Below are 23,245 nucleotides of genomic sequence, written 5' to 3'. Positions count from 1 at the left end.
TGGCCATGCCCAGCTTCTCACAGGGCAGCTGGGATCCAACTCAGGTTTCCATCCCTTCAAACCACTTCCCCAGTTCAGCTTGCTGGTCCTCGAACCTGCAGTCCCCTCCCGCAGGCTTCACTCCTGCACACAGCACCATGTGCGCGCCTGTGTTGCTATGCCCAGTGTTTCACATGGGTGCAGGGATCTGAGCTCCTGCTTGCGTGGCGGGCATTTTTACCAACTACGCTGCACCTCCAGCCTTTGTCTCCCCCACCTGCCCCCTTTCTTTTGGACACAGAGTCTTGGGATTGGAGCCACAGCTAAGCAGCACTAGCCTCATGCACATGGGGCCTAGGCTCTAGCTCAGTTACTTCACCCAGCAAAATGAACGACAGAAAAGAAGGAATACTCTTGACATAGTAGGGAGGGATGTGCCACGGCCTATCCTCAACGCCTTAACAAACTGGGTGTCGCACGGCGTTATTGAAGTCCGAGTACTTGGGAGGCAGAGGCTGGAAGGTGGGGAGTTCCTGTGATGCTCCCTTTCAGAAAGGCTAGGGAGCAGAGGCCTGGGCTGGCTGACTGGCTCAAACGTCTTTCCTGCAGGAACAGCAGGTGTCTCCCCTCACACTTGGCCTTTAGCCTTCCTTAATTAGAAGCCTCCCCTCCCCACAGTGCTATGTGAAGCCAAAGCAACTGTGGGGGAAAAAAAGTGTTTAGGAATGTGCTGTGCAACCTCAATGTCAAGAAGGCCATGCTGAGGAACTTCCAGCCTTGGTGGGGGTGATGCCTGCACGACTCTGAATATATGTGATCACAGACTTCAACAGACCCTGAGCTCATTGTCTGCGGTCCACTCATGTGCTGAAACGTAACCTCCATGCTGTTAACAGGCACAGCTGGAGAAATGCTTGCCCATCATGAGCAAAGACCCAGGTTCTACCTGAGCATCCCATGACCCAGGTATGGTAGGCAGGGCTTGTCACCCCAGAGCTCCAGCAGTGGGGTAGGAGGATAAAGGTCTGCAAGTGTCCTCGGACCTGTATCTGTGTCACACACACACACACACACACACACACACACACACACGAGCGTGTATGAGAAGGTCTTGAATTTGAGAGCAGGTGGTTGGTGCACAGGAGGAGCTGGGGAGGAATGAAAAGGGTACAAACACACTGTCCTCAAACTAAAAACCAAAACAACGAAACAAAACAGCAGCAACAACAAAATCTGAGAAGGTTGGAGATGAAACCAGTGGCTACCAGGTGCTTGGATCTGGTCTAACAGACATACAAACAACAGAGTCTCTGGCCTCTCAATCATTCTGAAGACACAGCAGGGAGGCTGCCTAAGACTAGGAAGTTGGTTGGTTTCACCGAGTCTCTAAACGCCACCCTGCTGATGACATTCTGTTCTAGCTGACCAAAGCGATGGAGATTGTCACTAACAAGGCAAGAATGAATCAGTCTGGGCATGTCAGGCTGGTTTGCAAGGGACCTGTGCTAACAAAACCCTCCCTGGTACAACAGGTAGGGCTGTCCCAGGGAAGCAGGAGGTGAGGCGAACGACCAGATCTCCCAATTCTGCATACCTCAGACTCTTAGGTGGAATTAGAGAAAGAAAAAATAAATAAGTAAAAAAGAAGGTGCTGGGATTTAGCACAGTTGGTAGAACTTGCTTAGCACGCACAAAACTCCGGCAGTTTCTAGCAGTGCATAATCAGGTTGGGCAGTGCATGCCTGTAATTCCAAGTACTTGGGAGGTGGAGGAAGTTTAAGGTTATTTCAGGTTACACGGTGAGTTTAAGGTAATGACTGTCTATCTCAAAAACCAAAACCAAAACCAAAACAGGGCTGGTAAGATGGCTCAGTGGACAAAGGTGTTTCCTGACAGGGCTGGGCACCATACGCAAAACTATTTTTACGAAAGAATGCGAAGAAAGAAGAATTAAAGAGAGTGCCGGCATGGTGGCGCAGGCCTTAGACACCTTACCATACAGGACGTCCTGTCTCTTGACCACCTCCTTCTTTTGTTTCTTGGCATATGCTACATCCACCGAGAGGCTCCAGGACTCGGCCTCAAACTCATGGGCATCTGATTCGATCTCACACCTCAGCGAGGCAGTGTAAGGATCTGAGGGAAGGACAGAAGGTTGTTGGGAAGATGCCCAATGCTTGCCACATCTTCCTGTCCTGTTTATGTTCAAGCTGGAGCCTCTGGCCTCTCCCGGTAGAGCCGGGAACCATGAGGCATCCCTGGGAGAGCAGAGAGGACTGAGCGTACCTTCTATGAAAACAGACTCAGCATTCGAGGATGTGAGTGACAGAGAGTCATCAGCCGTCTGTTTCAGCTTTAAAAACACGGAGTCAGCTTCATCCATGTCTCCAGCGATCGGTCTGAGTGGAAATGATTCAAATGTTTGTCTCACAAAAAGAAATCAGGGCCAGTGAGACGGCTCTGTGGGTGAAGATGCTTCTAAGCCTGGTGACCTGAGTTCAACCCCTGGGTCCCACACGGAGTGGAAGGAGAGAACCCACTCCAGAAACCACAAAAGTAGCTTAAAGAGGCATGTATTCATACTTGGGATATGTAAGGCACGTGGGATTGTTACTCCTTCTAATTAGATGTTTGGAGAACTTTCTGGATTCCAGTAGAACTCTTTAACTTGTCACAGGTCATCTTAGAAAACCTTTGGGCTAGGGATACAGCGCAATGTTAGAATTATACGCATTGTTACAATGTAACAATGTTAGACCGCTCAAGGCCCTGGATCCCACCCGGCAGTGAGAGGAAGAGGGGAAGGAGCAGGGAGGAGGGAGGAAGGGAAAGAAGTTGAGAAACATAATTTGGAGGTCTAGGTGAGTCCTCAGAGAACTGCTCACTGAAGGTTGACTTAGTTTAGGTCACTTCCCTGTAGCAGCAGGTGGTGCGACTGTAACCAAGTGCTGTACAGGCACAACAGAGGCCAATGCGTCTGTGTACCCAGGGGCAGGCTAGGGAAGGAGTCTGGAGACTCCGCCACTTGCTCACATTTTCTGGAAATTTAAAAATATTTTAGCAGCTGGGGGTGTGGCACAGCGCATGCTCAGCTACTGATGACGTAGGAAGATGACTCAGTAAGTCTGTGTGCCTTTGCCGGTGACCACTTGCAGGATACACAGCCTCACAGCAATGGAGGCTTTTCACAAGGGGAAAAGAAGATCAGCTCCTTTCCCTGGCTACTCATCAGGGACCATAACTGGTCCTGTACTGCTAGGACCATCTTGAGGTACTGTGTAGCAGTGAGCGGCATAGACAATGACTATGTCTTGGGGATAGGAGGAAGCGCTGCCCAGGGATGCCCAACCAGAATGCTGCACAAACTGCCTCTATCTGTGGTTGACATAATCAGGTACACATTGGTTTTACAAAAAGAAAGTGGAGCCAGGGGATTGGTGACTCGCACTGTTAATCCCGGCACTTGGGAGGCAGAGGCAGGTGGAGCTTTATGAATTTGAGACCAGCCTGAGCGAGTTCCAGGACATCCAGGGCTATAACAGAGAAACCTTATCTCAAAAAATGAAAACAAAACAAAATACCAAAACCAAAAAGAACGTTCATGGGCTGGGCCAGTGAGGCAGCCCAGCCAGTTAAAGAGGCTTTCCTTCAGGACTGATGACTTTATAAGTTCAATCCCTGGGTCCCAGACAGGTAGAAGGAAAGAACCAACTCCTCAGAGCTGTCCTCTGACCTCTGTGTCTGCTGTGGCACAAATGCCCCAATACATACACACAAATAAATAAGAAGACTGCTCTCATGGTGATCATGATACATTTTAAACAACACTAGGATTCAGAAAGCATCTGTTAATGGATAATTACCATGGGGCATAAATGAGTTTTTCTCTCCTCCCCGGGAGTGCACCTGCCAGCTGAAAAGTACCCCACGCCACCGCAAGCTTACCCAAGTCGCACCCCAGATCCAGCTGGGCTCGGTGTTGGCTGGAGACCCCCTTTCTGAGAGACGGTCATGCCGACATTCCGGGAGGGAGCCGGGCTGCTGCCATCAGACAGAAGTGCGGTCCGGGGGTGCTCCTTCAGGGAGGCTGCAACAGAGGCAAACACAGAACCGGAGCTGAGAAAGTGGGCAGGGTAGCGGAGGTCACCGGCCCTGAAGCCTCGCTCCGTCTGGGGCCTCAGCACTGACAGAATCTTGGAGGTCAATAGCTCATTATCCAAGAAGACATTCTCGTTCCATTTCCTGGGGAGAGAGCCGTAGAAGGGCAGCTCAGGGTGGCCAGGGGGTGACCCCTGCCTGTTGCCACCTTTAGAGTGTGTGGTCCCCATGCTGGTGCTTGGCACTGTACCCAGGCTGCGCTGGTTTTGATGCCTCGGGTGGGATCCTTCTAGAAAACGGAGCTGTGCCTCCCCCCGACTGTATTGGCTGGAGCAGTGGGGCTGGTGTGCTGGAAACTGGTCCCTACTGTGACTGTGTGGTGTACAAATGGCACTGAATTTTCTCTTTGGGTAAAACAATTTAAAAAAAAAAAAAAAAAAAAAAAAAAAGGAACGGCTCTCCCACACCGTGCTTGCTCTTTGCAGGGGACAACAGCAGAGGACAGCGCATGTTCACGGCAAATGATCTACGATTGGGAGCTGTGCACGCGGCGTGTTTGGCACAGACACTACACTCAGGATGCTAATTGATCTGTGATCGGTCGGTCAGATGTCAGGTAACTCGGAGACCCACAGACCTGGGGGCAGGATGCGGACTTAGCTGGCTGTGCCCGTCAGTCCTGGTGTAGGATAGGATTCTGACCTCAGGGTACACCCGAGCAAGGCTCATTATTCTGTTCTATGGACACACCCGACACATATCAGAGTTCCAAACGGTTATTTATTCCAACTGCTGCCTTTCAGGGTCTGGACAGGGGGATCCATGCTCCCACTAATGGAAGTGTCTCCCACTGACTGAAGACAGCTTTAACGTCTGTATGACTGAATCACACCCTAATTCCTCACTAAGAGATTCTAGGTAAGTGTTCTACACCTCTCTCTCAGAGCATCCCCACCCCAACCCCTCACTGGAGAATTCCGGGAAGGGGTTTTACCCCTGAGCCTGGCCCCAGCTCTCTCAGGATTTATTTGGTTAAGAAAAAGTGCATCCTTTTTAGCTCCCTTGCCTGCCCTTCTCTCCAGGTGCTGGAATAGCAGGAAGACCCTTGCTGGGTGACCCTTGGTGGGTGACCCTTGCTGGGTGCTGTTGCTACAGTCTCTGGACTCCAAACTGCCGGCCAGACAAATCTCCCTCTGCCTTTGTCTGCTCCAGGACAGCCAGGGCTATATAGAGAAACCCTGTCTCGAAAACAGAACTAGAAAAGACTAAGGCTACATTGGAAATTTTCTGACAGGGAGGTCATGAGGGAAGCTTAAGATATGAATTACTACCTGCTGAAAATATTTCCAATTAAAATTAATTCTTTAATTTTTATTTAATACTCAGATAATATTATTTATCATTTATTAAATAAAATACTCCCGTTTTCCCCTTTGAGACAGGGTCTCTCTGTGTAGCCCTGGTAGGCCTGGAACTCGGCAGCTGAAAACTTTTCATACTTCTGCAAGCCCTGCCTCGGTCTCCCAAGCACCAGATCACAGCTGTATGCCACCGTATTGGCTGCTGGACATGGAACCCAGGACTGCATAAATACTAACCAATCTACAGCTGAGCCACATCCCCAGCCGTCATAACAGTCAAGATTTTTATCAGCCCAGCATGGTGGGGATGTCACTGACCCCTGCCTCAAATGTTCTGATGTCAAGTTAATAAATGTCTGACAATTGTTATTATTAAGGTTGGCCACGTAGATGTCACCAATGTACACACACCCATTTACAAACAAAAAAACCCATCATAAATGGAAATAGCTCAGGTCAGGGCAGGAATTTCCTGCTATTCGTACACCATACCAAACCGCACCCAGGCCACGATGATTTAAACACACAAATATGGGACAAACCTGAATGGCGGCCTCTGCCGGGCTTCTCAGCATGGCTAGCTAGTCTGTGAGCCACGGTCTGTGAGCTAAGGTCTGGCCCAAAGGGGACAGACTGTGCTTTCACACTGTTCAGAGAAGGGAAAGGTCAGCTCCAAAGAATGTTAATAAATATTGCTAATGGTGGGCCTTGGGGACATACACCTGTAATCCAAACGCTGGGACGATGAGGCAGGAGGATCATGAGTTTAAGGCCAGCCTGTCTCAAAAACAAAACAGCAAAGGACTTGGAAAGATGGCTCGGTGGCTAAGACTACTTGTTCTTGCAGGGGATGCAGGTCCAGTTCCCAGCACCCGTAGGGCAGCGGGCAACAATCTGTAACAACTGCAGTTTCAAGAGATCTTTGACACTCATCTGGCTTCCGTAAACACCACCATGTACCTATACGCGCGCGCGCGCACACACACACACACACACACACACAAACAGTATACCACCACATAGCTATACACACAGGCATGCACACATACACATTAAACACGCCACCATATGCTTGTACACACATGCATACATACATATACATTACCACTATAAACCTATACAGGAATGCATATGCCTAAAGTATACAAAAAGAGCTAGTGAGATAACTCAGTGGATAAAGTCCCTTTGGTACTAATCCTGATGACCTGGATTTGATTCCCTCAACCCCCTGGACCCACACAGTGGAAGGAGACAGCTGACTCCTGCAAGTTGTCCTCTGACCTACACACGTGTGCCTGTGCAAACAAGCTTTCCCTCTGCCAGTTAACAACAAGACCTAAACCAAAGGTTAGAGACATAACGTGATGGTAGCGTGTTTGCCTGGCATGTCCGAGGCCCAGGGTTTGATCCCTACCTGTTATAGGGATTAACAGCTACCTTGGAGGTCATCGAGGATGAACCTACCTCCTGTCCATCTGTTCCTGTGTTGTGTCATGTCCTGTTGTTCCTCACCTCCCAATACCAGAAATGGGGGTCACTTCTTAGTTTTTAAATTGAAGCCCCACGAACATAAAGCTACTTCCTCCTGGTCAAGCTAGGATAGAGTCCAAGGTATTCCTCCGTCCCTGGGAGGAGACCTGGCAATATGAGCCACCCAAAACATCATGGACTGATTATCTTCTCTGCCAGCTTGGTTTGCCACTCACCTAGGTAGGGCTCATGCTACAGGGAGGGCAAGGCTAATTGTCCCCTTAATGACATAATGTGCTTGTCCCTTCAAGGAGCCCCTCCCTCAGTGCAGCCCGGGTGGAGCTTTGAGTCCTCAGAAAAGTTAACCAGTCTTTCTTTTGTTCCCTGTTGCCCTGGGACTTTTCGGTTTTTCTCTGAGGCCCTCCATGTCCCTCCACCATGCAGTGGCTTGCTGACCTCCACTGCAAAAGGCACAGTGCATTCTCTCTTCCTCGGGGCGACTGATGATTATTTTCTGTTTATGTACAGCATGTATGTGAGTATGTATGTGGGTTCCTAAGGAGGCCAGAGGAGAGCATTGGCCATGCTGGAGCTGGGGTTAGGACACTGAGAGCTGCCCTGTTGTGTGCTAGGAACAGAACTCAGGCATGACATGGCTCGCTGGGCAAAGGCACTGCTGCAGAGCAGGGTGGCCCCAGTGTGATCCCTGAGACCCAGAGGGTAGAAAGAGAACCGACTATGGAAACCGTTTACTGCCTTCTACAGGCTTGCCATTGCACTGCACGTGTACTCACAAATAAATCAGCCGCTAAATGTAAACTCAACCCCAAACTGCTTCCAGAAGAGGGTCTGTGTGCAGCTTCTGGGCACCTGTCCCCAGTCGGCTCTGACTGGTAAATAAAGATGCCAACAGCCAATAGCTGGGGAGACAGGCAGAGGCGGGCTTTCAGGATTCCCGAGGTTGGGATGGGATGGGATGGGAGGAGATTAGCCATGCTGGGAGAGTTTGGAAAAGACGCCAGGCCTGAGGAGAGTGCAGGACAGAGAGGCATGGCCGCCATGTGAAGGAGCCGGGAGAGCCCAGTCCAGAGGGCTGCCCACCTGGGTCTAGAGCAGCCAAGATGGAGCACAGAATTAGTCAGAAGTAACTCACTATCAGTGGGAGGTAGGTTCGAGCAGCAGTGCAGGATAGGCAGTGGCCCACTGCCGTGCTGTTTAAGGCGTATTAAAATATGAAGGCTGCGTGTGTGTCTTCCCTTCCAGAACATGAACTACTGAGGTGGCACCCCATGTCGGGATTTATTAATTAATATTTAATACTACAGAAAGTGGTCAATCCGGGCTGGAGAGATGTCTCAGGGCTTAAGAGCACTGACTGCTCTTCCAGAGGTCCAGAGTTCAATTCCCAGCAACCACATGGTGGTTCACAACCATCTGTAATGGGATCCGATGTCCTCTTCTGGTGTGTCTGAAGACAGCTACAGTGTACTCACATACATAAAATAAATAAATTAATTAATTAAAAAAAAGAAAGTGGTCAATCCACAGTCAATGCTCACAGACAGATTGGGTCTGAATATCTACCTCACAATCTTGTTGCTCCTGTAGCCTCAACGATTTCTCTCGATGCTTGGCTTGTGTTCACTTGCTGCGACCTATAGTCACCTGGGGAGACTCTCAGCGAGGAGCCCTCTACACTGGATGGGCCCGAGGGTGTGTCTGGTGAGGTTACTTGGTACTGGAAGGTGCAGCCTAGGGCCAACAACGCGATTCCTTGGCAGGGGTCCTGACCTGTATGTAGCCTGCACTCCCTTCTTTCTGCTCCTGACTGTAGATGTGGCGTGACTAGTCATGAACAGCAACTTCCCAGGGCACAGTAATGGACCGCAGCCTGGAACCGTGAGCTGAAACAAACCCCCTTCTCCCCTAAGGTGCTTACTACAGGACGGGAATACAATGAAGATGCCTTCCTTCCATAAGCTGGTTCTGTGAGGTGTTTCGGCAGGAATGAGAGTACTCATTGACATGGGTCGCACTCTGTAGTCTGGGAGACTCCACGTTGGCTTTGAACCCAGGACAATCCTCCTGCTTCAGTCTCTCAAGCCACCATTGTTTCCCACCCACCTTCTTTCCCAACTGTTCTCTTCACTCTAGGCCACGTTACCCGCTCTATCATCCTAAAGCCAAGTACAAGACTATAAGGCAAGGTTCTCAAGCTTCCTAATGGGAACCAGACGGTAACAGGGCAACAAAAGATAAAATATAGATTTAGAAGGTGTCGAGAGCCAGGAACACCAGAGGGAAGTGTGTGCCGTGGGAGGTTTAAGAAGTGCCCGGCCATTGAGCTAGTCAAGGTATATCAAAATTAGCTGGTGTGTGTGTGTGTGTGTGTGTGTGTGTGTGTGTGTGTGTGTGTGTGTGTGTGTGTGTGTTTCATTCGCAAGTCCGGAGAGCTCTTGGGGAGGTGTAGTGTGTGCGACCTACTGGGAGTCAAAGCTAATTCACCACACACCCCTCCCCCCAACATAAAGTCATTTTCATTGCTACTTCATAACCGTGATTGTATCTACATTTCTGCCTTGCCCCCTCTGCCTTCTTACTAACCAGGCACTCCCAGTGTGCCCTGTCTGCAGTGCTGTGCCGCCTGGTTCTAGTCGGTAGTGCGCTAGGCTTCCTTTGTGGCAGCCCCTTCAGTGACTGCATGTCTTACCACACCTTATTCACACAGGTCCCGGCCGCTCTCCACACACCAGCGGCCCTGAGACCTGGGGGTCTGTCTGTTGGGACAGGTGACGTCTGCTTCCTCTTCTAGATAGCATCTACCATGCTACACAGGGCGGAAACTTTGTCATGAGCTTCAAGGTCTGGGAGAGAATGTGTCTCAGAGTCAAGGTGGAGGGGCTTGAGACACTGCCTGTTCCTCCAGAGGACCCAGGTTAAGATTCCCCAGTGCAAGCCAGGCATTTAGAATCTCTCAGTACCTGGGAAGCAGAGGCAGCAGATCTCTGAGTTCAAGGCCAGCCGTGTCTACAGAGCAAGTTCCAGAACTACACAGAGAAAAATCAAAGCGCAGACAAAACAAAACGATTCCCAGACTCGAATGATAGCTGACAACCTGGTGAGCCCAGCTCTGAGGGGATCTGATGCCCACTTCCGGCCTCCCTGGGATGCCGCCGAGCACACGCAATGCACAGATACAACCGTTTGCAACCCCGGTTCCAGAGACTCTGGCCCTCTCTCTTCAGGCCTCCATAGGCTCCTCTACGTAAGCAGTACACGTGCAGACATGGAGGCGAACACGCATACACGCAAAATAAAATAAATAAATAAATCTTTAAAGGAATGAGGTGGAGAGGAAGGGAGGGAGGGAGGGAGGGAGGGAGGGAGGGAGGGAGGGAGGGACTGGATGTTGACCTCTGGCTTCTGGCTGCATGGGTGTAAGTATCACACCCATATCCACATCCCCACGAAAATGCTGTGATCATACTCTTGGATCCATGTGTTAAAGCAATACAAATACGGACTGTTCACAGCAGTGCAGTTTGTGGAAGTCAGTAGTAGAAACTGTTCAATCACCTTACCAACCCACTGGCCAGGGGATGATCCCCTGTGGTCCAACGCGGCCAGGGAAATGCTATCCAGCTATTGAAGAACCACAACCGTGGTCTGGAGGGAGCAGGTCCAGGTCCAGCAGAAAAGGCTCAGTGGGCAAGAGTGATTGGTGCGTAAGCCTGACAATCCAAGTGTGTGAAACAGCCGAATCTGGGGCTGAGGAGATGGCTCACGCTGGGGTCTCACAACTGTAACTCCAACTCCAGGGGACCTGGAGACCCCTAGCTCCCTTGAGCACATGCATGTACACACACCCACACACATTCACGTGATTTAAAATAAAATCAATCTGCCAGTCACCTGGAGTAGGGAGCAGAGAGGCAGGAGAAACCTCTGCTCTCCACACACGCGTGTAGTGGTGCACATGCACCACACCCACATAATCAATGACAAAAACAGAAATTTAGAAACCAAACTCAAAAGACTGCTGTTTGCAGGAATTCACCGGAAGGTCTGGGGAGACAACCATGAATGAAGCAGTGGGTATGGAGTTTTCTTGGGGAGTTATGTTTCAGGAACATGTACCTCACGTTGGTATTGAACTCATGATCCTCCTGCCTCCGCCTGCTTAGTACTGGGGATGGCTGAGTTTACACTGTGCTGGGGGATGGAACCCAGGGCTTGGTGCAAGCTAAAGAAATGCTTACCCACCGAGCTACACTTGCAGCCCTCCTCTGAAAGCTCTTGATTGGATTACGGTCACTGTAAACATATTAAAGGCCACCGGGCTGCGTATTTCAGTGACCAGCCAGGGCGGTCTGTGAACTGTGCCTCAGTAAGGCTGCTAGGCAGGCACGCACGGCTGCCATCTTTCTGGGTTGAAGCTCATCATTCCGCCTGCATTAGTCATTCTGCTCTTGTCTCTGAGACAGGAGGACGTCTCCCGATGCCTGCTTTCCTAAAGTAGACAGCTTGGTGGGAAGAAGGAAGGAAGGGCAGTGTGGGTGTGGTTCGAGCCTGACCACACAGGACAATTTAGCTTGCTGGTACCTAAAACTATCTGTAAAGCCATAAAAGACGATCTGGGGTCTGGGGATGTTGCTCACTGGTCTAATGCTTGCCTAGTGTTTAGGAAGTCCTGGGACCTAAATTCCTGGGTTTATTCAGTCCCATCCTTGAAGAAGCCAGGTGAACCTGCCTGTAATCCACCCCCACTCAGAAGGTAGGGGCAGATGGAGCGAGGGTTCAAGGCCATCCTTGAACTCTCCAAAGCAAACTGGAGACCCGTCCTAGGCTACCTGAGACCCTTTCTCAAAAGGCAGAAAGAGCTGGAAAGAGCTGGTTTGTTCGGACAGGTTTGTTCGGGCAGAAGTCCTGGGCTTGATATCCAGCGCTGGGAGGGAAAACAAAAGTCACCCCGGAGCTCAATTAGCACCGTCTGCCCTCCCTGCTGAGAGGTGGGATCGATCCGGCCCCTGGTGGCCTTAGCACTTGAGTGACAGACGGGGAGCTGTTTCTGCAGGGGACCCAGAGGGGAGGGGGTGGGGGAGAGGACTAAGCCAACAGTGAAAACTGAAAAAGTCCTTGGTAAGCAGGGATAAGGAAGCCCACTTGCTGTCTGTGACAGACCACCGGCTGCTTTCAAGATGGTTTAAAGTTCGTATTTAGTGTGTGTCTCTCTGTATATACCATGAGGTATATGGAGGTCAGAGGATAATAGGTGGAAGTTAATGTGTCCTTTCCTTCTGCCAAGTGGGTCCTGGAGAACTCTGTCATTAACCTTTGTGACAGGAACCTTCACTGGCTGAGCTGCCATCTACATCACCAGCCACAATGATTTTTTTTTTTATTTATGCGTAATGACACTTCATGCAATCAGGTAGTTAACTACTCGTGGGCTTTCACAGGAAGTCCAGTACTCAGCGGTCTTTCTCGGTTTTGGACTTACACGTATAATCTAGAAGCTTCTAGAATCACCAACGTTTTAAATGGGGCGTGGTGGCTCCTATGGGTAATGCTAGAGCACTGGGAGGGTGAGGCAGGAGGACTCACACACAGGTTCAGTCTGTGTTACCGTGCGGAGAATGGCTCAGATGAACAAACACGGCCCCGCGAGACGGCTCAGCAGACAAAGGTGCTTATGCCCTGAGTTAGCTCTAGGACCCCCATGATCGAAAGAAAACAGACTCCTGCAAGTTGTTCTCTGACCTGCACTTGCGTGATGGCATGTGCACGAGACAAAAATGTAAGAGAAAACAAAAGAAAACTATCAACCTTTTGTTCTGTGGAGGAGAGAAGGCTACACTGATGCTAGGTGAGGTCCTGTCACTGGGCAAGAGTCCTACATGACCTGCACTCCCAGGCCTGGAAATGAGTATCTTAAAGCAATAAACAAGGAAGCCACGCATCTCCTTCCACTCTCAGGATTAACTCCTCCCCAAGAAAGCTGGGCCCTGGGGTGAAATGTCAGTTTTCTGTAAAAAGGCCACTCTAGAGAAGACAAAAGCACGTGCGTGTGTTGCGGGGGAGGGGAGGAACAGCAGAAGCTGGTCCCTCGCAGAGGCAGCATGACACCCTGTTCTGTCACCTACTCTTTGGGGAAGGTTCCTGTTACAGGCTGAACTCTTTGGGTCTGGAGAGGTCTAGCAGGCGCTAGTTCTTGCTTGCGCTAGTTCGAGTGTTGGGGAGACAATTATGAGTAAAATCGGACGCAGGGTGGAGTTTGCAGTTCACAGTTCCCGGCGTTTCTGCCACCTGAGGGTCGATGAGCGCGCAGAACTCATCGATTTCTCTGCCTTGCCTCGTTCGATGTTAGACAGGAAAGGCGGTGTGAAAAATAAAGTGCATGGAGGGAGGGACAACCCGCTTCGTTCTACACCTCAGGGGACACAGCAAAACTAAAAGGACATCTTGTAGCCTGGAAGGCGAGTATGAGTCAGAGAGGATGCTCTCTCTAAACCGTGAACAGTCGCCCTCCATGTTTGCAGACTGTACAGCTGAAGAGTTTGGGGATTTTGGGTGAAAAACACTTGGAAAGATTATTTAATGTGTGTGTGTGTGTGTGTGTGTGTGTGTGTGTGTGTGTGTGTGTGTGTGATCTTACTGTCTGTCTCCCACTTCACTGTAGGAGTGCTGTGATTAAAGGTGTGCTCCACTGCACCTGGCTTTCCCAAGGGTATCAGGGATTGGAACTCAGGTCCTCATGCTGGCACGGCAGGCAAGCACTTTACCCACTGAGCCAACTTCCTGCCCAGAGACTTGTTTCTGTGCCAGTCCTGTGTGACTTTTATTCTGGTCACTATCTCCAATGCGTTGTAACAACTATACGTACATAGTTCACGCTGCACCAGGGGTTATCAATGATGTATCAGGGGTTATCAATGGCTACAGAATAAAGTCTACAGGGGACTGGGAGCTGGTGGCTGTGCTCAGGCCACAGGATCTACCTGAGACAGCTCTTCCTTTTTCTGGGTCCTATGGGCTCGCTGAGACACTGTCTGTGAATTGCTGGCTAACAGACTAACCCCTGGGGCCAGGGTTCCTCACCTGGAGAGGGAGTTTACATCAAACTGAGTAACTGACCACACATTCATCATCCTACCCCTTCCCTGCTCCCTGCTTGGGGTTGCAGGCTCTCGCTCAGAAAGGTGTGAGACTCCATTTCTTCTATGGGGATAGGGGAATCAGTTTCCTCTTAAAGGTCCCACCATGCAGTCCCTGGGGACTCTCTCTCTACCCATGCCATTATGACCATGACTGCTATTTCTGTTTTTAAGCTGGATCTCACTGCATAGTTGAGGCTGATCTCAGCCTAGGGGCGGCCGTCTCATGACAAGGCATAAGCTTCCTCTCTAAATGTTTTTTTTCCTAATTTTCCTGGTGCTTTTTCTAGGACCTCCTCCCACCTAAATGGGTTTCCATATGTCAGAAGCATGGGCCAGACTGGGGTACCCGTGGGTCAGGTAGTGCCTCTTCTTCCACCCCCAAACAATCATTAGTTTGCCTTCCACTGAGGAACAGGCTCTAGGGATGTGCCCTGGTCACCTGGCCTAGGGCAAGGCCTTTTTGGGTGGCTGCTGGGTAGGTTTCCCTTCAGCACCGTGCTGACTGGCAAATAAGATCTGGGGCAAGTGACATCAAGGTTAACATGGGAAAGAAGGCAGCTGCAGAGAAAGACTGAAAGCCCTGTCCCCGAGGGTCCTGTAAGGAGCAGGGCAGGAATGCTCCAAGCCCAGGAGTCTCTCAATAGTCACTTTAATTCTATGAGTATAAATGTTCGCCCGTGTGTGTGTGTGTGTGTGTGTGTGTGTGTGTGTGTGTGTGTCTGTGTGCACGCGCGTGTGTGAACGCATGTGCGGGCGCTCATGTGCATGTACGCCACATGCATGCCTGGTGCCTGGAGGTGGCTATGAGCTGCACTGTAGGTTCTGATAACCAAACCTGGGCCCTCTGCCAGAGCAGTAAGAGCTCTTAGCAGCTCCACTTTCTCTTTTAAGATTTCTTTATTACACTTTGAAATATATTTTGTGGGAGTGGATGCATGCCTGTGTAGAGGTCAAAGAGTAACTTGCAGGAGTCGGTTCTGTTCTACACGTAGAAGGGTCTGAACTCCGGTCTTCGGGTTTGGTTGCGGGCACCCTGATTGCTGGGTTGTGCTGCCACGCCCCTTCCTGCCCCTTCTGCAAGTCAGACCCAGTACAATGCTGAGAACTGGATGTTATCACAAGGACCCTGACCCCACTGAGCACCAAGGCTGTTCATCCGTCTGCCACCAACCTCTCAGTGCCAGCACGCAGCCCGTCACGTCCCTGTGCTGAAGGGCACTGCACGGCGGGGCTGCAGGCATCCGGGTACGCCTGTCTGCATTTTAAAGACCACTGCTGCCTCAAAAGTTATTATCTGTGGTGGGTTTTACGTTTTTCTGATAGGGACTGAACTCTGCGTGTTAGGTAAGGGCTCTGCGCTAAGCTCCTCCTTTCTCTTGTTTTAACTTCTTGGTTTTCCTACCACTATTATTCTGTTTTGTTGTCTTGACATGATTCTCACTTTCACTTTTATGTTTTGCCGTTTGATCATTTTATTATTTAGTGTGTACACATGAGGGGATCCGTGCAAAAAGCCCACAGGGGGACATCAAATGCCCTGTTCTCTCACTCTCAAACATTTCTTTGAGACAGGATCTCTCAGTGAACCCGGAGCTATGCTGGGGGCGACCAAACGCAAGCAATCCTCCTGTCTCCATCCAGCAGAGTGCTGGGGTTATAGGAGCATGCACACAGCCACAGCTAGCTTCCTCTGTGGGTGCTGAGATTTAAACACTTGTGCAGTGAGTGCCCTCCTCTCCTCCCCTGGGTATCCAGCCCTTGTCCAGATTAATCCTGATTGTTAGCACGATTGATTGACATGAGAAGCACCTAAGCCAGCAGCAGCAAGACTGGCTCATCTCTGGAATAGCCTAGCCAATTGTGGAACACTGACCTAACAGCAGCAGCCCACAGGCTGAGGGCACCAACAGGATGAAAGGGGGAAGGAGAAGGCCAGCCACTCAGCCGCACAAAGCACTACATAGGGAGGCTTCCTGCCTCTAACGCAGCTGCTGATACTGTAAACAACCAAACAGTCCTACTCTGAACGTGTGGTACCCCTGGGCAACCCTCCCTACCTAGATGCACAGATCTGGGGTAGAGAGAAGCGGGTAGAAAGGCGGGAAGTAGGTGGCCAGATTCCTTTATGTTGATTCGGTGTCTGGCATACTGCCCACACAAACTTTTAGAGGAGATTTTTATTATATTTAATTATGTATGCAATTATGGGTATGTGTATGAGAAATGTCGGTGCCCGCAGAGGAGTGTGGGATCCCCTGGAGTCAGAGTTACAGAGAGTTGTAAGCGTCTAACCGTGGGTGCTGGGAACTTAACTCATCATCTGCAAGTACAGTATGCTCCTAACCACGGAGCCATCTCTTCAGCCCTTTCCTGCTTTGAAAGCAAACAAACAAACAAACAAAAAATCATTTCTTTTTGCTTCACCAATGTGAACAAATGTTCCGACACTAAGCTCTGTCCCAACCCACACTTATGGTTCTTAATAAACTTTATGGTAGTGACAAGAACATTGCACAGTCACATCCACAGCTGGGGGATTCTAGGGATGGGCTACACCACTAAGCCCTGACCCCAAGCCCCCAAACCTCTTACTGGTGCATTCCAGACAGATGCTCTACCACTGAGCCACACCCAAGCCCCTCACTGATGGATTCTAAGCCACACCACTCAGTCTAAAATAAGGCATTTTTCTAAATTGATACCCAAAATTATGCTCAAGGGTTTCATGTTATTGTTACAAAATACTTGGGACAATCAACCTGAAGGGGGGAAGGGTACACCTATTTCATTTCCAAGTTCCATGCTTGCTGTGCTCCCTGGCAACCTGAGATTTCATGGCAAAGGGTGTAGCAGACAAGGCCTCGTTCTCGTGACAGCTAAAAAGCAGAGAAAGAAAGGGTCTGGATCCCAAAAACTACTCCCTTCAATGGTAAGCCCCAGTGACCCAACTCTCATGGTCCTATTCCTCAAGAATCTCTCCCCTGCCCAATAGCACCACAGGGTGGGACAGGGTCAACACACGGACTTCTAAGGGGCACTCAAATCCAATCAACAGCAAATACTATATGCACAGCATGTGTGCTGTTTCATTATATCCACCCAGACAGAGTCTCAGTATAGATCTGGCTGGCCTTGAACTAGCTATGTAGATCGGTCTGACCTCAAACTCAGAGATCTGCCTGCCTCTGCCTCCTGAGTGCTAGGATTAAAGGTGGGTGCCAGCGTACTCAGCTTGTTTATTTATTTAGTGTATCTGCCCATGGGTGGAAGTCAGGGGACCAGTCCTTTCCACCAATGCTGTTTCCAGGAATCAAATTCAGGTCAACAGGCTTGGCCACAAGTGCCTTTAGTCTCTGACCAATTCACCAGCCGCTATTGTCTCCAGACGAGATTATTACTCTATAGCCCAGGCTTCCTTTGAACCCTGGGTTCTCCTGCCTCAGTCTTTCCAGCCACCACACCCTGTGGGTCTCTTAATGTCTACTGCCCACAACTGGATTCTTGTTTAATAAAGATAAGAAATAACTAAGGCAAACAGCTGCTGGTGACTCATCTAAGAAGGAATTTAAAAAAAAAAAAGTGGAACATTCTTGAGCACAAACCAGTTGGCTGCCTGGTGTGGTCGGTCCTGCAGTGTCAGGCATGAAAACAACCTTCCCACAGGTAAAGCCTCTGGGGTGATAAGAAATGGCCCTTAGGGGCTGGAGGGATGGCTCAGTGGTTAGGAGCACTGACTACTCTTCCAGAGGTCCTGAGTTCAAATCCCAGCAACCACATGATGGCTCACAACCATCTGTAATGGGATCTGTCGCCCCCTTCTTGTGTGGCTGAAGACAGCAACAGTGTACTCAGACATAAAATAAATAAATCTGAAATGGGCCTTAGGAAATACATCCAAGGGTCCTGAAGAAATGCTACCTCTTTCTCTAAACCCAACTCCCTGAGTTGGATTCTGAATGAATTGATTGAACCCTGGGCTGGGTATGAATTCAACCACTGAGTAATCCCCCGACCCATCTGTCTCTGTTGATAGCATGAAATGGACTTAAAATTAAGTCTAAAAGAAATTAACAGTGGGTGGAAAGATGGCTTCCTGAGTAAGGCTGGGCAAGCAGGAAGACTGGATGTGGATCCCCAGAACCTACATAAAAGCTGGGTTCACAAAGCTGGGGGTGGTGGTGACACATACCTTTAATCTCAGCACGCAGGGGGCAAGAAGGCAGAGAGATCTCTCAGCTTGAGGCCAGCCTGGTCTTCAGAGGGAACAGCCAGGGCTAAACAGAGAAACCCTGTCTCAAAACAACTACAACAAAAAAAAACTAGGCCCAGCAACACTCAGCCCCGGGGAGGCAGAGAGGTGGATTTCTGAAGTCCTCTGGTTGGCCATTCTAACCAATCCGTTAGCTACGGGTTTAGTGAGAGACAATCTCAAAGGTGGAGAGCCAGCAAGATGGCTCAACAGATATGGGAGCTTGCAGCAAACCCTGATAACCTAGGTTTAATCTCTGGAACCCACATGGTAGAAGAGAACTGACTTCTCCAAGTTGCCCTTTGACCTCTGAGGTGTGCCATTGTGTGTGTATAGGGATACACATCAAATAAAAATGAACGCTGGGAAGCCAGAGTCGTGGCTCAGCAGTTAAAAGCACTGGCTGTTCTTTCAGAGGACCCAGGTTTGATTCCCAGCACTGACACAGATGTTTACATCTGCCTGCAACTCTAGTTCTAGGGGATCGTGGTGCACAGACACACATGCAGGCAAAACACCCACAAACACAGAACTAAGAACACAAACTCTAAATGAGGTTGAGAGTAGGAAGAGCAGGCAGGGCTCCATGTAATCCTATTAAACTTTGAAACTCCATTAAACTCCACATTTGAAACACAGACTGAGCCAGAATCCAAGATTTTAGAGCACTGAGTGGGATAATGTCACACGTAGTCTGTCAAGATGGGTTACACTCAAAACACATCTGAACGAAACCAAGAAAAGTGGCTGCTCACAAATGACTTTCAAATGGCTCGGCTAGAGCTGAGCGGCGTTTGCTGGCAAGCCGAGCCTCACGTCTTGAGAATTGCCCCTTAGGTTCCTCCACACGCATGGTCTCCAAGGATAATTTGTCTAAAGAACTGACCTTCAAGCCATGTGTATGAGATATAGATAAAATGGGAACGAATTCTGTGTTTATACTTAGGTCTTACTTCAATCTAGCTCAATTTGTGTTCGCAAATATCCCAAATTGGGCGAAATAATCTAAAATCCGAAGCACTTCTGGTCCCGAGCACTTGGGATGAAGGGAAATCTAATCAGTATAAATATGGAGATATGGCTGGCCTAACAGTGCTTGAGGGCCTGGTTCCATCCTCAGCACTGGGGAAAAAAGAGTAGATTCATTTTCTTTCTCCATGCTTAGGGACATAGATTTAAGGACATTGTGATATATGGGAGTTTTCTCAAAAACATAAACTTAAAAAATTATTTCAAAGCTGGGCAGTGGTGGCATACGGCTTTAATCCCAGTGCTCAGGAGGCAGAAGCAGGCGGATCTCTAAATCTGAGGGCCAGCCTGGTCTACAAGCAAATTCCAGGACAGCCAGGGCTATGAAGAGAGACCTGACTCAGAACGAAAAGCAAGCAAACTGCCTTTATGGCTGTTCTTATTTGTATGTGTGCCGTGGAGGTCAGGGGTTGTTTCTCTCCTACTCCGTGGGTCCTGAGGACTGAGCTCAGGTTGCCTGGTGGCAAACGCCTTCACCCAGTGAGCCATTTCAAGCCCCGATGTAAGTTTTAGAGGTAGGTGAAATAGGCTGCCTATATTTCCCAGGGCTTGTATAAACCTCGTGATCCTAACCAGCGATGCACTCTACCCCCTCCCATGTGCCTGCTCAGCTAACTGGAGTCTTGCTAAGACCCAGTGAGGAAGAGCCCAGTGTCTTGAGACGGAGCAAGGCTCCTCTGCTGACTCCCTAGTCCCCAAGGTACTAAGCACTTAATCCCGGGACTTTCCTGAATGCAGAAGAGACCGTGTGGGTGGTCTTCACGCGATTCGTAAGACGTGAAAGATAGGGGGACCTGGGGGTCAGCTCTGCGGCGGATTCCTGCATGCCCAGGCTATCACCCCCAAGTAAGAGCTATTTGCAGATCTGCCCCAGAGTTAAATATCTCTGGAGAATAGTAGTACAGTAGGGGAATGACGCTGGGTCACAGCCCAGGGGAGTCCAGGTGACCAAAGAATGGTGTACAGCCCACGGTTACCGAAGAAACCAGGGATGTTTTAATTCCTTTCAACCAAGAAAGATGTCGCAGGATCATCTGCACTAGGTTCTGTGGTGTGAGTGAGAGGTTGTGAGGAGAAAAGAAGGAAGAGACACTGCATTCCAGGAGGACAATGGGAGGGAGGGAGAGGTGAGACAAAGGAATGAAGGCTTACTAAGTGTGAGTTCGTTGGGAGTGGGTGGCATGGGGTTTGCCGGCAGGGCCGGGTACAGGGTGGCTCATTCCTTTGCGTCTTTACTTCCTGCACTAGGGTGTCAATAGAGGAAGGGGCATGATGGGACCTGCATTTCACAGAGGGAAGGTTACAGGCAGGCCAGTGATTACAGGGACAGAGCAGGAAGCCAATCTGGGCATTGCAGATGATAAGGCCTTTAAGGAAACCGCAGGGCGGAATGACAGGTGAGGGGAGTTCTGTGCCCTGTGAAACACAAAGCAGGGAGGGGAGGATGCAGTTGATCCAGGGATATGAGCTGGGTTGCTGAGGCGGGATCTGTAGACGGAAGGGAGAGTCAGGGACAGAACAGAAAGCAAGGCTGTGTTCCTTCCCTCTGGAGGGTCCAGGACACCCTGGCCTAGAAGCCCTGAAAGTGTCTGAAACAATGCAGGGGTCCTCTAGACACTGACAACACCAAAGGATGGGGTTTGCCAAAAGCAGGCAAACAGAGGGCTGGAACCCAGGACCTCGGGCATGCCAGGCAGGCTTTGCAAAGGCCAAGCCATGTATGATGCCCACCCAGGTTTCCAGACAGGCTCTCCATCCAAGCCATGCTCCTAGGTCCACAGTGGGGAATTCTAGGTAGTGGTTTCATCTTTGAGCCACACTCCCAAGCCCTCACTGGGGTATTCCGGGCAGCTGTTCCCCTGAGCTACAATGCTCAGTTCCTGAACCATTGCCTCTGATTATCTCAGTGACGGAGTGAGGGTACTCCCGGAAGGCACTCCCCAGGGTTGCCCACCACAGTCTCTTCAGCACTAAGGCCAACAACGATGAGGTTGGAAAGACCTCACTTAGCCTGGAGCACAGCTCTTCATTTACACTCAGGCCCAGCTTGCTGGCTTCAGGCAACTCCTGGAAGCTGCCCGAGACTTTAGATCTTAACCTCTCACAGGGTAGATGGTTCAGACCCTCCAGTAGTCTGAGGCCTCCAGCCTCGATAAGGAGGCTTTCTCCCTCATCATCTCTCTACAGGATAAAGTAAGCAAGGTTTAGATGCTGGTGCAGGAGTTTGGCCTGGGGCAGCCTCCTTTCAGGTTCACAAAGGTTCACTAATGAGTAGTTTGAATGAAGAAGTTTCACCCATCCTGTTATGGGCTTGGCTAGAGGCCAGTCAGCTCGGAATGATCTCAGTAGCCCTGTGCTGGGTTCCTAAGGTCCCCAAGAATGTGATATTGGAGCCGAGCACGTACATGGTCTGTCAGCTTCCATGGACTCCATGCCCCAGAAGGCTGAGGTGACAGGGCTTTCCCATATGGATTCTAAGGTTCAAGACTGTAGCCTGTCTTTACAGTCACTGTCACGTCATGGTCATTGTCATCAGAACAGCAAGGTGGTTCAGTAAGTAAAGGTGCTTTTTACCAAGCACGATGGTGGCTTGGGTTCAATTCACAGGACTCATGCTGCAAGCTCTCTTCTCAACTCCATATGTACACCAACCCTCCCACGTAGCCTCCCAAGTGCTGTGATTAGAGGTGTGCTCTAGCTTTAAAAAAACACTAAACAAACAAACAAACATTGGTTTAGTATGTTCATGTGTGTGTGTGTCCATGTACGTGTGTGTGAGTGTATATATGTGAGTGTGTGTGTGGGTGTGTGTGCATGTGTGTGTGCATGTGTGTGTATGTGTGTATGTGTGTGAGTGTGTATATGTGTGTGAGTGTGTGCATGTGTGTAAGTGTGTATATGTGTGTGTGTATGTGTGTGTCAGTGTGTGCATGTGTGTATGTGTGTGAGTGTGTATATGTGTGTGTATGTGAGTGTGTGCATGTGTATATGTGTGTGAGTGTGTGTATGTGTGTGAGTGTGTATATGTGTGTGAGTGTGTATATGTGTATATGTGTGTGAGTGTGTGAGTGTGTATGTGTGTGTGTGTGTATATGTGTGTGAGTGTGTATGTGAGTGTGTGTGTGTGTGTGTGCGTACACATGTGTGTATGTGTTCTTCCCATCTACCATATGGTAATCGAATTGAGTTAGACCATCAGGTTTGAGGGCAACATGACCTGTTGAGTCATCTCACTGGTCCCAGCGTGCCTTTTAAATCACGTTAGGGACTAGAAAGATGGCTCTGGGGCTAACACACTTGCTGTGCACGCATGAGGACCTGAGTTTGAATTTCTTGCATCCAAGAACAGAGCCGGCGTGGCAGTGTGTGCTGGAGTGGATCAGACAGAGATGGGATTTCTGAGGTTTGCCCAGCTCTAGCTTCAGTAAGACCCTGCTTTGAGGAAATAAAGAGGACACAGATCCAACAGGGTACCTGATGTCCTGTCCTGGCCTCCACATGCACGCCTGGGGATACCCACTTGCGTGTACGTGCACATGAATACTCAAATACTCACAGATACATACCGATTCCTACCATTGTCACATACCAAAAGTAAATAAATGGCACTCTATGTTGTGTGTGCAACTTAGATTATCTGAGACATCAAAATAAAGAGAAGGCTATGGGGGGGGGAGAAACAGGAGAGGGTAACGGGATAAGAATTATGTCAGTTTCTCTCATACACAGAGCCAAGGTTTAAATAATCACAAAAACCAGTCAGGTGTGCTGCGGACAGCTCACGGATGGCTCGGTGGATAAAGTGTTTGCCAGGTGAGCATGAAGACCAGAGTTTGGATCTCCTGGATCCACGTAAAGCCTGGGCAAGCATGGCGGCGGCCGCTGTTAATTCCGGCACCTGG

The 23,245-nt window shown here is 49.8% G+C and overlaps 1 protein-coding gene and 1 long non-coding RNA gene across 9 annotated transcripts in view; one reads left to right on the top strand and one right to left on the bottom strand.

Annotated features, from left to right (window-relative positions):
- Arhgef18 (Rho/Rac guanine nucleotide exchange factor 18) overlaps positions 1 to 23,245 on the bottom strand; it is a 108,040-nt gene that overhangs the window by 24,242 nt on the left and 60,553 nt on the right. For 4 of the 5 annotated variants that reach the window (XM_063271243.1, XM_063271244.1, NM_001395655.1 and 1 more), the window contains 3 exon segments: positions 3,925 to 4,066; positions 2,266 to 2,378; positions 1,975 to 2,115 (listed from right to left, as the gene is read on the bottom strand). In XM_063271243.1, coding sequence (XP_063127313.1) covers positions 1,975 to 2,115; positions 2,266 to 2,378; positions 3,925 to 4,066 — 396 coding nt within the window. 5 annotated transcript variants of the gene reach the window in all.
- On the top strand, positions 4,410 to 5,814 carry LOC120095867 (uncharacterized). Of its 4 annotated transcripts, none has more exons than XR_010056438.1 (3): positions 4,410 to 4,693; positions 4,881 to 4,995; positions 5,516 to 5,814. It is a non-coding gene; the product is annotated as an uncharacterized LOC120095867 (long non-coding RNA). The 4 variants fall into 4 exon arrangements; XR_005491753.2 differs by having other exon boundaries at positions 4,463 to 4,693; positions 5,520 to 5,814; XR_010056439.1 differs by lacking the exon at positions 4,410 to 4,693 and having other exon boundaries at positions 4,839 to 4,995.

Source organism: Rattus norvegicus, chromosome 12 (assembly GCF_036323735.1).
Source record: "Rattus norvegicus strain BN/NHsdMcwi chromosome 12, GRCr8, whole genome shotgun sequence".
NCBI classification, from domain to species: Eukaryota; Metazoa; Chordata; class Mammalia; order Rodentia; family Muridae; genus Rattus; species Rattus norvegicus.
Note: the sequence above shows the minus strand (reverse complement) of the source record. Positions and strands in the feature narration are given on the sequence as shown.